General features: G+C 42.9%; 1 protein-coding gene across 1 annotated transcript in view; it reads right to left on the bottom strand.

The window, feature by feature from the left end:
- Window positions 1–5,955: 5,955 nt before the first annotated feature.
- The window catches only part of LOC142312279 (uncharacterized), a 172,771-nt gene continuing 164,722 nt past the window's right edge, over window positions 5,956–14,004 (bottom strand). The window contains exon 9 of the mRNA XM_075351213.1: window positions 5,956–6,938. Within this exon, the coding sequence (XP_075207328.1) occupies window positions 6,003–6,938 (936 nt within the window). The 3' untranslated portion in view covers window positions 5,956–6,002. The remainder of the gene's footprint in view (window positions 6,939–14,004) is intronic.

Raw genomic sequence — 14,004 nt, forward strand, 5'->3', positions numbered from 1 at the left:
CCCGACCCTCAACCCCCTCCCGAAAATCCAAGATGGCCGCGCGCACCGGCGAGCACAGCAGCGCGCCGGCCGCATTCACACTTTTCTTATGCTTTCTGTCGTATGTGCCATAACACATGCGACAGAAACCTGCTCCCCAGGCCCTGCCAAGTCACCCCCTATTCCCACCCCGGTGTTCCCCGGTGTCCTACATACCTGTTGGAGCGCTGATCCCCCGCGGCCCCCTCCTCCGGCTCCTTCACAGCAGACGCCGGTCACATGTGCAGAGCGCGGCTGTCAGCTTCCTGTGTTCAGAGACGCTGGCTGCTGCTCGGCACACTGCAGCTGTGACCCAGGGAGGGTGGGTGCAGATTCTTTGCACCCACTCTCCTCAAATGGAGGGTCTGCACACCTAGAAGATGGGGGATACGTTCCCTGAACGTGTCCCCCATATTCTAGAAGGTCCAGAGTCGACGTGGGATGTCCAAATGGATTACAGCGGATTTTTTTTTTCTTTTCAATAAATTGGTTAATCAGGGAATGTTTTGGGGAGTGTTTTTTCAAATAAATTTTTTTTTGTTGTCAATTTTTTTTTTATTACTGTCAATTAGTTATGTCGGGTATCTGATAGACGCCGTGACATAACTAATTGCTGGGCTTGATGCCAGGTGACATTACACATCTGGTATCAACCCCATTTATTACCCCGTTTGCCAACGCACCAGGGCGCGGGATGAGCTGGGGCGAAGCGCCAGAATTGGCGCATCTAATGGATGCGCCATTTCTGGGGCGGCTGCGGCCTGCTATTTTTAGGCTGGGAAGAGTCCAATAACCATGGCTCTTTCCATCCTGAGAATACCAGACCCCAGCTGTCAGCTTCACCTTGACTGGTGATCTAATTTGGGGGGACCCCACGTTTGTTTTGTTTTTTTTAATTATTTATTTATAAATAATTAAAAAAAAAACCAGCTTGGGGAGCCCTCCAAATTGATCACCAGACAAGATGAAGCTGTCAGATGTGGTTTGCAGGCTACAGCTGTCTGCTTTACCCTAGCTGGCTATCAAAAATAGGGGGGACCCCACGTCATTTATTTTAATTCTTTTTTTTTCTTTTGGGCTAAATACATGGCTAGGCACCCTTTAGTGTCACATGAAAGGCACTAAAGGGTGCCAGCTTAGAATCTGCAGAGGGGGGTGGACATTATATACATGTTTGACATCTATCCATTCATCCATTGTAGCATTTTACGCTGTGTGCCCACAATCAGGGTTTGCAGCGTTTTGGGCGCAGAGTGTTTTCCCTGCGTCCATAACGCTGCGTTGTGCAGTAGAAGCACAGTGGGAGGATTTTTAGAAATCCCGTGCCCACTGTGTTTCTTTTCTCTGCAGCATAAACCGACCTGTGGCGCAGCTTCCCGAGCCTCAGCATGTCAATTTATGCTGCGGAGATGAGTGTTTTCTGCAGGTAGAATAGAGCTAAAGTCCACAGCAGCCTGAACCCAAATCGTGGGCATGGGCAGCTGCGTTCTCCCGTGGACAACACTCACATCTCTGCAGGAAGGCTGACACTGTGTACTAGCAACATTTTTGTGAAGTACCTGTGGATTTAAAATGCTTACTATACTCCTGAATAAAATCCTTGAGCGGTCCAGTTTCCAAAATGAGGTCACTTGTGGGGGGTTTCTGATGTATAGGTACCCAAGGGGCCCTGCTAATGTGACATGTTGCGCGCAATTTACTTCAACTTTTCCAAAATTCAAATGGTCCTCCTTCCATTCCAAGCCCTCCCATTTATCCAAACAAAGGTTTTTGGCCACATGTGGGGTATCCCTGCGCTCACAAGAAATTAGATAACCTGTGCGGTACACGTTTTGTTGTTGCCTCTTGAAAAAGTGTGAAATGTGTCGCTAAATCAACATTTTTGTGAAAAAAATGAAAATTTCAATATGGCAACCTAAGCTTATCAAATTCTGTGAAGTATTCGTGGATTCAAAATGCTCAATATACACCTCGATAAAAGCCTTGAGGTGTCTTGTTTCCAGAATGGGGTCACTTGTGGGGGACCTCCACTGTTTAGGCACCTCAGGGGCTTTCCAAATGTGACATAGCGTCCGCTAATTATTCCAGCCAATTGTTCAGTCAAATGGCACTTTTTCCCTTCCGAGCCCTGCTGTGCACCCAAACAGTTGATTTCCACCACACATAAGGTATCAGCATACTCAGGAGAAATTGCACAATAAATTTTATGCTTATATTTTTCCGTGTACTCTTGTTAAAAAAAAGCTATCTGGTTGAAGTAACAATTTTGTGGTAAAAATATATTTTTTTTATTTTCACAGCTCAACATTATAAACTTTTGTGAAGCACCTGGGGGTTCAGTGTACGCGCCAAACATCTAGATAAATTCCTTGTGGGGTCTATTTTCCAGAATGGGGTCACTTGTGGGGGACCTCCACTGCTTAGGCACCTCAGGGGCTCTCCTAATGCAACATGGCGTCCGCTATTGATTCCAGCCAATTTTGCAGTCAAGTTGCACTCCTTCTCTTCTGAGCCCTGCAGTGTGCCCAAACAGTTGATTTCCACCACGTACAAGATATCACCAAACTCAGGAGAAATTGCGCAATAAATTTCATGGTGATTTTTTTCCTGTTAACCTTGTGAAAAAAAAGCTACCTGGTTGAAGTAACAATTTTGTGGTAAAATTTTATTTTTTTATTTTCATGGCTCAACATTATAAACTTCTGTAAAGAACCTGGAGGTTCAGGCTACTCACCAAACATCTAGATAAATTCCTTGAGGGGCCTAGTTTCCAATATGGGGTCACTTGTGGTGTTTTTTTGCTGTTTACATACCTTAGGGGTCCTCCAAATGCGACATGGTGCCCGCAATCTTTTTCAGCCAAATTTCCTTTCCAAAATTAAAATATTGCTCCTTCCGTTCCAAGCCCTCCCAATTCTCCAAAAAAAGGTTTCAGACCACAAGTGAGGTATCACCGCGCTCATAAAAAAGTGGGTAACAAACATTGGGGTGAAATTTTTGGAATTACCTCTTGAAAAAGTGAAAAAATTGATGCTAAAGCAACATTTTTGAGAAAAAAATGAAAATTTTCAATGTGACAATGTAACGTTATCAAAATCTGTGAAGTACCTGTGGATCCAAAATGCTCACTATACCCCTAGATAGAAGCCTTGAGAGGTCCACTTTCCAAAATGGCGTCACTTGTGAGGAGTTTCTGCTGTTTAGGTACCTTAGTGGACCTGTAAGTGCAACATGGTGCCCGCAATCTATTTCAGCCAAATTTGCTTTCCAAAATTCAAATATTGCTGCTCCTGTTCCGAGCCCTCCCATTTGTCCAAACAAAGGTTTCTGACCACATGTGGGGTGTTGGCGCGTTCATAAGAAAGTGGGTAACAAGTTTTGGGGTTCATTTTGTTGTGTTATTTCTTCTAAAAGTGAATACATTTGGGGTAGAGCAACATTTTAGGTAAAATTTTATTTTTTGCTTTTTTTCATTCCACTTTGCTTTAGTTCCTGTGAAGCACCTGAAGGGTTAATAAACTTCTTGGATGTGGTTTTGAGTACTTTGAGGGGTGCTGTTTTGAGAATGGTGTCACTTTTAGGTATTTTCTGTCACTTAGGCCTCTCAAAGTCACTTCAAATGTAATGTGGTCCCTAAAAAAATGGTTTTGTGAATTTTGTTGAAAAAATGGGAAATTGCAGATGAACTTTGACCCCTTCTAACTTCCTAACCCCAAAACATTTTGTTTCAGAAATTGCGCTAATGTAAAGTAGACATGTGGGAAATGTTATTTATTAACTGTTTTGTGTGACATAACTCTCTGGGTTAAGGGCAAAAAAATTAAAAGTTTGAAAATTGCAAAATTTTCATCAAATTTCCAATTTATCACCGGGATCCGTTGAAGCGTTCCAGAGTTATAACCTCGTAAAGTGACACTGGTCAGAATTGCAAAAAATGGCCTGGGCATTAAGGACAAAACTGGCTTCGTCATTAAGGGGTTAAATGGCAGACTGTGCTCTAAAATACTTGGGGGTAGTGGTTCCTAAGGACCCTGCTAACATCCTTCCTCTCAATTTCCTACCCCTGTTAGATAAAACAATAAAAGACCTTAACAAATATGATGAGACACCTATCATGTTTAGTACGCATTAACGCTATTAAAATAGACATTCTTCCTAGATTTAAATTCCTATTCAAGAGAGTCCCCATATCTCTCCCCTCAGTTTATTTTTCTAAAGTTTAGTCAGCGCTCTCGAGGTTTGTGTGGGGTAATGGTAGACACAGGATATGTATTAACATCCAACAACGAAGTAAAAGTACTGGGTAGGGGTGGAACGTCCCAACTTTAAATTATACCACAAAACGGCGATACTAACGAGACTAGTAGACTGGCAGTTTCATCAGGAGTCTAAACAATTGAGTAATGTAGAGCAACTCAGCTCAGACATACCCCTCCGCAATCTACCATGAATTAGCACTCAAAAAAGGGGACAATTGGGTTGGGAGGTGGACTTACTGAAAACAACCCTTAAAATATGGAATGTGGAGGTTAGGAGGAACTCTCTCTTGTCTATGACCCCTTACACCCCTCTTCTCTAACTCAGAATTCCCACTGGGGTTTTAATGCTAAAAATTTCCTTGTATGAAAACAGAGGGATGAGCCCCGTTTCTATCACATCCTGAAGGGTAGGGAGATGCCATCCCTTGACTCGTTACCACAACCAAGTGGAGAGCCATCTTGGCTGGAATACTCCCAGCTACGATCCTGCCTCTCTTCTCAGGGTAGTGAGAATGTATTTTATGCTCCTCTACTCAATTGGAAAAGTCATTCTTTATGGACTCACCAGCCACCCACTGTATTTCTCTCATTTATGTTCTTTATCAGAAGATCGAAGCAAATAAAACTAGATTTACAGAGCAGTGGAGTGAAGAATTGGCAGAGGACATTTCGGAGGCTGATTGGGGGAAAGCGTTTTCGCTTTCTCACAAGCTATCTATGGCCTGTGCAGCCCAGGAAAAGAACTGCAATATACTCTACCACTGGTACTTTTGCCTGGCTAATTTGCATACCGTGTTCCCCTTAGTATCAGATGTTGGGGCTGCGGCAGCAAGAAAGGATTCATGCTGCATATCTGGTGAAGTTGCAGGGAAATACAACCGTTTTGGGACTTGGCGTTTTCCACTTACCAGTCTATTGGTGGAAACAGCGTAGAAAAATCCCCCCGAATAGCGATTTTGTTCATACTTCCTGGTACCATAAAATTTGAGAAAAAGACTTACTGGGATTCTGCCTAAAAGCTGCACGTACTGTTATCCCTAGTTTCTGAAAGTCGACCCTCCGTGCGTCTGAGCGATTGGATGGGTGATAAGGCTTGTCTACACAGAATGGAGGACCTCAGCATAGAGGTTAATGGCTGGACTGACAAGTTTATTCAAGTTCGGAGGTCTTGATTCTTCTTCTTGGACTCTCCACGATTGCAGGAGTTATTTGGTGACATATGAAAGGAGGCTCCCCTCCCTGCTATCTCTTTCCTATACCCTAAGGACCCCCTGTGATCTCCCCCAGTTTTATCTCTTCTCTCTCTTTTCTTTCCTTGTTCATTTTTCCCATCCTCTTACCTTTACTCCTTTTCTAGCGATCTTTCGCTACCACCTTGGCCCCTGTCCTCGTCAACTGTGGTACTGGCATGATCATACAATTTAAGGTTTGCAATGTTGCTTGATGTGGGGTCTACACATTCCTATTCCCTTTTAGTATATAACTGACAGGTTGTTGTTTCTTGTCAATACTGCATGATTTTTGTATTGTTTGAAGATGTTGGGACAAACACATTCAATATTCAAAATCTTATGATGTTTCTACTATCTTTGTTGTATTGTTATGCTAAGTTAAAAAATAATAAAAATCAGATTAAACATGAAGTAATTTCCCTTTCATATTCAATTATACAACGGTCCCCATGTAAGTTATTTTTAATGGTATACAATATGATTTTCAAATAATTCAGATTTCAAAATCTAGGTAGGAGTATGGCTTCACCCCTGTGTGAATTCTCTGGTGTATAGTAAGATCCGATTTCTGGATAAAACATTTCCCACAATGTGAACATGAAAAAGGCTTCTCCACTCTGTGCGTTGACTGATGTTTCACAAGATTTGATTTTTGTACAAAGCATTTCCCACATTCGGAGCATGAAAAAGGTTTCACCCCTGTGTGAGTTCTCTGATGAATGACAAAATACCATTTGTTGTTAAAATGCTTCCCACATTCTGAACATGAAAAAGGCTTCATCCCTGTGTGAACAATCTGGTGTGTAAGAAAAACTGATTTCTGTACAAAAGATTTCCCACATTCTGAACATGAATATGGCTTCTCACCTGTGTGACTTATCTTGTGTGTAACAAGACTTGATTTCTGTGCAAAACATTTCCCACATTCTGAACATGAATATGGCTTCTCACCTGTGTGACTTCTCTTGTGTATGACAAGATATGATTTATATGCAAAACATTTCCCACATGCTGAGCATGAATATGGCTTCTCCCCTGTGTGACTTCTCTGGTGTAAAACAAGAACTGATTTGTGTGCAAAACATTTCCCACATTCTAAACATGAATACGGCTTCACTCCAGTATGATTTTTCTCATGTCTAACAAGAACTGATTTCTGGCTAAAGCATTTCCCACATTCTGAACATGAATACGACTTCTCTCCAGTATGAGTTCTCTCATGTCTAGCAAGAACTGATTTCTGTGCAAAATATTTCCCACATTCTGAACATGAATATGGCTTCTCCCCTGTGTGACTTCTCTTGTGTATAATAAGATCTGATTTTTGTGCAAAACATTTCCCACATTCTGAACATGAATATGGCTTCTCTCCAGTATGAATTCTCTCATGTCTAACAAGAGCTGATTTCTGGCTAAAGCATTTCCCACACTTAATGCAAGAAAATCTCTTCTCCTCCATGTGAATTTTTTGATGTTTAACAAAAGATGTTTTGACAGGGGAACTATTTCCATATTCTGAATGTAAAATTGACTTCTTTGCTTTAAGAGCAGTTCGTTTTTTAATGCGTCCTTTGTGACTTCTATTTTTTTTAGTAGTTTGTAATGAATCTGATGAGAGGACCTGTTTCACAGGATCACTTGATAAGTCTTTGCTGTGAAGGGATGATGGGATGTCTGGAGAAATGGCATTCACTTCAGTTGTATCCTGTGTGATATCAAAATCATCTAATTTAAAAATTGAAGATGTCAGTTGTACCTCTGATCTTCTGTCACCATCATCTACCGAGAATAAAACCAATTATTATTTATGAACAAAATATCATTGAAATGTATATTTTTTAACATTTCTACTTAAAATTTCCATAGAAATGGATGTTATGTAGCAAAATTAAATTATGCAGGCGAAAATGATACCAATAAAAACTTATAATTATCTTGCAAAAACAAGCCCCACTCAGGTCCATCATCTATCAATGGAAAATTAGAGGGGTTTCCTCATTAGGATCTTGAAAAGCAACATGGCTTCCATAAACCAATCCAGCAATATACACTCTCCCAAATTCAAATTTCCCTTTAGTTTCTGAGCCTTGCAGTTTGCCCACACCGCATAAAGCATCCATATATTTAGCATTGCTGTAGTGAGAATAACCCACTGTACTTAAGTTGTGCATTTTTCCTGGACCACAATCTGGGCACTATGGTCGGTAATAAAATGGCATACTTATAATTTTCACTCTGCAACACCTACCGCATGTTAATTTCTGGAAAGTGCATGTGGCTAAAGTCACTACAACTATAGATTAATTCATCAAGTGTTATAATTTGCAAAAATTGAGTCACTTTATGGGTTTTTCTTCTGCTTTGGTTTGCTGTCATTCTGTCACATTATTCAAATGGTGTGTCCCATCTCCTGTGGCATCTGCTACTGTCACCAGGAGCGGCCTTTTACATTCTGCATGTGGCGCTAGTGTTGGGAGGAAATGTCGGAAACAGTATCTCTGTTAGGCTCTGTCCAGCCACAAACATTAGGGTGACTGGGATAATAATAATAATAATAATAATTTTATTCATTTATATAGCGCTATTAATTCCATAGCACTTTACAAAGTAATGTCATTCAGTCTGTCAGTATAGGAGTGTGTGTAGTACAGCTGGAGTAATATGCTCCATTCTTCAGCCAATTAGAAAGGACCACATCCTTTTGAGGAGAGCCATTGGATCAAATACTTAACCTCTAGACATAGAGGACTGTGGGAAGTTTGTTCAATGAAATAGATTCTCTATACATAAGCCAGCCTTCAGAGATATTCAAGATGGCCCCTGTGAGGATTATGCTAGATGACGATGAGAATTATGACAGTTATTCAAGTCAGTCAGCTACTCCGTGATGTCACCCCCCCTGCCTTCCTGCTGCTTGGAGACCCAGCAAATGTAAAATTCAAGGTGTCAAAATCCAATTAGGACAGCTCTTGAACCAGCACACCCCCTGCGGAGTGAATTGCCCTACACAGGAGGGGAGGTCCAGGTTTATAACCTAACTTCAAATGTCTCCTCCAGACGATTCGGAACCATCAGAGTTCTGATATTGAGGGGTACCTCACCCCCACAGACAAGACAGGCACATTTTCATACTCCTGAGGGCCAGACGCACGTAACACATATTTCTGCAAACCTGTATGATGTGCGTAGCCCTCAATAATTAATAACTGGCCACAGGAAGCCTGCATGACTCTCATATTTCCTATCAAAATGGAGATCAATTCACAACAATAAAAACGAGGGTCATATCTTCCGTGTGAGAAGCTCAGGGGCAGAGTTATGGCTGGGAAATATAACGTTAGGTTATTCTCAGCCAGCAGCAGGGGGAGGGAATTTCCAGCCAGGATGATATCACGAGGGGGGGGTCCGTGTGAGCCCAGGACAGAACAGATAAAAGTTAAGTGCAGAGGTCTGAGCTTGGTATTTTTTCTGGGGCTCACGTGCTTCATTCAAAACGAAACGTCCCTGGCCCCACACAGTACCCCCCCCTGCATGGGCCAAACCCTCAACCCTAAGGTAATTGATACATCTGCATGCCTGTTTGTGACCACATCTTATTTGTAAATGTATTCTGACATTATATATATATATATATATATATATATATATATATATATATATATATATATATTATATATTATATATATTCTGTAAATTCCATATTGTATATATTGTAGTATCTAGTGTGCCATTAAGGTGATTAAAATATATAATTTAATCTTGGGCTGTTCTGTTATCTCGATCCTGAATTCCACGTCTGTGTGCTCGGCGTAATAGTTATCGTAATCGATTGGTGGCAGCGAGTTTATGCCAAGGATCATTGTGGGGTGACCCGTAAGATCAGGGGCGGATTAGATATATTCCACCGCAGGAGTCGGGGGAATATATACCTTACTCTCACCAGGAACCCTTCAATCATCGGCATACTAAAATAGCGGCCTCCTTGCTTATTGTCGGGCAATTCCATAATTGGCCTAAGTATAAGAGGGGCGCTAGAGAGCGAGTCACGTGCTCTGTGAGGTGGAAAAGGGGGGTGTAACTTCCACTTCCTCCCCCTTTTCCTGACAGCCCCCGATGACATCATAGACCCATCAGCGTCACCATAGTTCCGCCTAATGAGGTCATAGACCCACCCATCAGTGTCACCATGGATCTGCCCGATGACATCTTAGACCCACCCCAATGCCGCCATAGACCCACCTACGATAACACCCATCAATCAGCCTATGAACTAATGCATTGTTCAACCCACTGATCAATGAATATATCCGGACATGCCCACTATAGAGCTGACCATGCCCCTTTTCCTAGTTTATATCCATGTACTTGGAATAAATCAGTCTGTTTTTGGGCCAACCTTTGATCGAGGAAAGATGAACATCTGACTGTGTGTCTGATGTCATTTTTCAAGCATGCACTTGATCCTCATTAATTAGGTCACGCACCAGGCAATAAGTGAACACTGGTTAAGAGTTCACCCTAACAATTGTTGCCCAACGTGGGGCGATTGGAACGGCATGATGGCAGCATACACGGAGCTTGATCAACTCTTAATGAGAACGCGGTAAGTCTGCTGATTTTTAGGATGTAAATCCTTTTTTAATAATATATATTAGGATGTAAATGTGACTCATTTGAAGTGTAAATTATGGAATGCAAAATTAGACAGTGACCATATGGCAGAACAGGGACGGATTTGAAAGTGTGTGCTGCAAACTCAAAGTTTCTTTAGTGTCAGTTGGGAGGCATCTCCCCCATATTTTTGTCAGATAATGTGAAGAAATTGCCAGAGAAAGTAAAATGGTGCTTTGAAATTTAGAATGGTGGCTGAAAACACATGGTATGTTTTTATTCTTAAAATGGCTGACAGAGCATATGTTATTTTTAGATTTAAATATGGTGGCCGAAGCATGGTTAAGACAAAGACAGGAAGTGAATGGGAGGATGTGTGAAGAAGACCATGTGCTGTGTGAATGTTTGAACAACAGACTGGGTGGACTACTACATATTTAGACAGAAATATAAGTGTTTTTATCTATAATTAGACTAATATCGTGGACCTGTGTGTATATGTATGTGTGTGTATGTATAAAGTACAGACTACCGAAAATAGTGGAGAAAGATTTTGAGCAGAAGTAAAATCAGTTTCCCCTCACATGCTTCAACCATCCTTAGACAAAGAAACCATGTGCTATTCTGGCAATGGCCATTTTGTTAGTAAATCATGTGCTGCGGGGGCAATCTTTCTATAGCCCTCAGTGAAGCTGACAAAACTGCACCCACTGAATAACACATGAAGTATTAGTAAACGTTTATAGTACAAAAAGATTGAATATTGAGTAGCTGTGTTGAAGCTGAGCTGAAGGTGTCTGTAGCAGGTTATGTCCAATCAAGACAATGTGACTTTATGTCCCAAATGTAAAACTCCAGTTCCACACACTTTTTGAATCCAGTTATGCTTTGGATAATGGATTAAAAAGGGGGGGGGGTGTAATGATGTGGAAAGTCACACCTATTTTTAAGTTTTTAATTTGTTCACCAATTGAGTTTTTCTTTTAAGTTGTCTTTATATTTTTATCTCTAATGGAGGATACAGCAGACATACATGTATCTCATGATTGTTCTGATGTAACAAGAATTGTCAGGTTCCGAACATGTCTCAGATGAGCCCATTGTTAAAGGGAACCAATCATCAGGATTTTCGAGTATAAGCTGCAGCCAGTGCAGTACTGGCACTATCAGGCACAGTGTGTACATACCATTGGGGTGCAGCTCGGGTGTTTAGGCAGCGAAATCCAACTTTATAAAGTTTGAAATTTCGTGCACTTTTTGATTGACGTGTGCACCTCTGTGTTAATATCCGGGCGTGTTATGCAGGAGTTCCCCGCCCCCCCACCAGCCTGTTCCTCCCTCTCTCATGATGTCCGGGCGGGTTATGCACGTGTTCCCCGCCCCCCCCGCGCTGCCTGTTCCTCCCTCCCTCCGGCTGAATGTAAAATGCTAATCTTCAGAAACATGGCGCCGGAGTGGGCCTCAGCGCATAGCGCTTATCTCCGGCGCCATGTTTCTGAAGCCCGCATTACACAGCTTGGTGTCTGCAGACTGCAGAACAGCTGATCGGAGGACGCGATCAGCTGTAGCTATGATGACGTGCCGCCTCAGGACACCGGGCCAGGACAGGAGCCTGCCAGCGACATCGGGGGTCAGGTGAGGTAAGTTCACAATGGACTCACATGACCCCGTGACGGCAGTGCTGCGAGACCCGGTCACGGTAGTGATATCGGGTAGCACTGTCTTCACGGGGTCAGGTGAATGAAATTACTAGCACCTGTGATGTCATTGCCCCAGCAGGCACGCACACATTATACACACACACATACACACACTACATATATATACACACACCCACACTGCTGTGTGTGCGCCCCTGCGTTGACCTGGGCTCACCTTCTGAGTTCCAGGTCACTGCAGGAAAGCACTCACAGCTGTGTGTGTGTATAATGTGTGTATGCGCGTGTGTATAATGTGTGTGCGCGCGCGCGCGTGTATAATGTGTGTGCGCGCGCGCGCGTGTATAATGTGTGTGCGCGCGCGTGTATAATGTGTGTGCGCGCGCGCGTGTATAATGTGTGTGCGCGCGCGCGTGTATAATGTGTGTGCGCGCGCGCGTGTATAATGTGTGTGCGCGCGCGCGTGTATAATGTGTGTGCGCGCGCGCGTGTGTATAATGTGTGTGCGCGCGCGTGTATAATGTGTGTGCGCGCGCGTGTATAATGTGTGTGCGCGCGCGTGTATAATGTGTGTGCGCGCACGCGTGTATAATGTGTGTGCGCGCACGCGTGTATGTGTAGTGTGTGTGTATAGTATGTGTATAGTGTGTGTGTGTGTATAGTGTGTGTGTAGTGTATAGTGTATAGTGTGTGTGTGTGTGTGTATAGTGTGTGTATAGTGTGTATAGTGTGTGTGTGTATAGTGTGTGTGTGTATAGTGTGTGAGTGTGTGTGTGTATAGTGTGTGTGTGTGTATAGTGTGTGTGTGTGTATAGTGTGTGTGTGTGTATAGTGTGTGTGCGCGCGTGTGTGTATAATGTGTGTGCGCGCGCGTGTGTATAATGTGTGTGTGCGCGTATAATATGTGTGTGTGTGCGCGCGCGCCTCTCTGCTGGGGCAATGACGTCACAGGTGGAAGTGAGGGGCTGCTCTCACAATCAATGGGGGACTTTTAGTTCTGCATTAAAGGGGTGGTTCACCCATTTTTTTTTTCCCCCCAATGATCAGATGATATTGGATCCGGATTGGACGGCGCGGGACCCTAACCCAGGATTACTGCGGAGGGGGGTTTATTTCAATAAAGATGGAGTCACTAATTGTGTTGTGTTTTATTTCTAATAAAAATATTTTTCTGTGTGTTGTGTATTATTTTTTTTTTTTATCATTACTAGAAAATCATGGTGGCCATGTCTAATATTGGCGTGACACCATGAATTTCGGGCTTAGGGCTAGCTGATAATATACAGCTAGCCCTAACTCCATTATTACCTGGCTAGCCACCCGGCATCAGGGCAGCTGGAAGAGTTGGATACAGCGCCAGAAGATGGCGCTTCTATGAAAGCGCCATTTTCTGGGGTGGCTGCGGACTGCAATTCGCAGTGGGGGTGCCCAGAAAGCATGGGCACCCTGCACTGTGGATTCCAATCCCCAGCTGCCTAGTTGTACCCGGCTGGACACCAAAATTAGGCGAAGCTCACGTCATTTTTTTATTTATTATTTCATGAAATTCATGAAATAATTAAAAAAAAAAAAAAAGGGCTTCTCTATATTTTTGGTTCCCAGCTGGGTCCAAATAGGCAGCTGGGGGTTGGGGGCAGCCCGTACCTGCCTGCTGTACCTGGCTAACATACAAAAATATGGCGAAGCCCACGTCATTTTTTTTTTTCTTTTTTGGCAAAAAACTGCATACAGTCCGGGATGGAGTATGCTGAGCCTTGTAGTTCTGCAGCTGCTGTCTTCTCTCCTGCTTACACTAGTGAATGGAGGATACTGAGGCTTGTAGTTCTGCAGCTGCTGTCTGCTCTCCTGTATACACTAGTGAATGGAGGATGCTGAGCCTTGTAGTTCTGCAGCTGCTGTCTGCTCTCATGCATACACTAGTGAATGGAGGATGCTGAGCCTTGTAGTTCTGCTCCCCCTGCCTCTCCCTCCAGCATACAGTCCTGGATAGAGCATGCTGAGCCCTGTAGTTCTGCAGCTGTATGCTCTCCTGCATACACTAGTGGAGAATGAAGAACATATTGAAGAAGGAAATTACTTCAGACCTTTTTTATTTTTTTTTTTCTTTCAACAATCTTTCTCTGATAAAAAAAAGCATAAAAACACAGAGCAAAAAACGCACCAAAACCCGGTAAAAACGCGTCTGTTGTTTGCCACGTATGGTTTTTTGGGGTTTTTTGACGCAAA

This window comes from Anomaloglossus baeobatrachus, chromosome 5 (assembly GCF_048569485.1).
Source record: "Anomaloglossus baeobatrachus isolate aAnoBae1 chromosome 5, aAnoBae1.hap1, whole genome shotgun sequence".
Lineage (NCBI taxonomy): Eukaryota > Metazoa > Chordata > Amphibia > Anura > Aromobatidae > Anomaloglossus > Anomaloglossus baeobatrachus.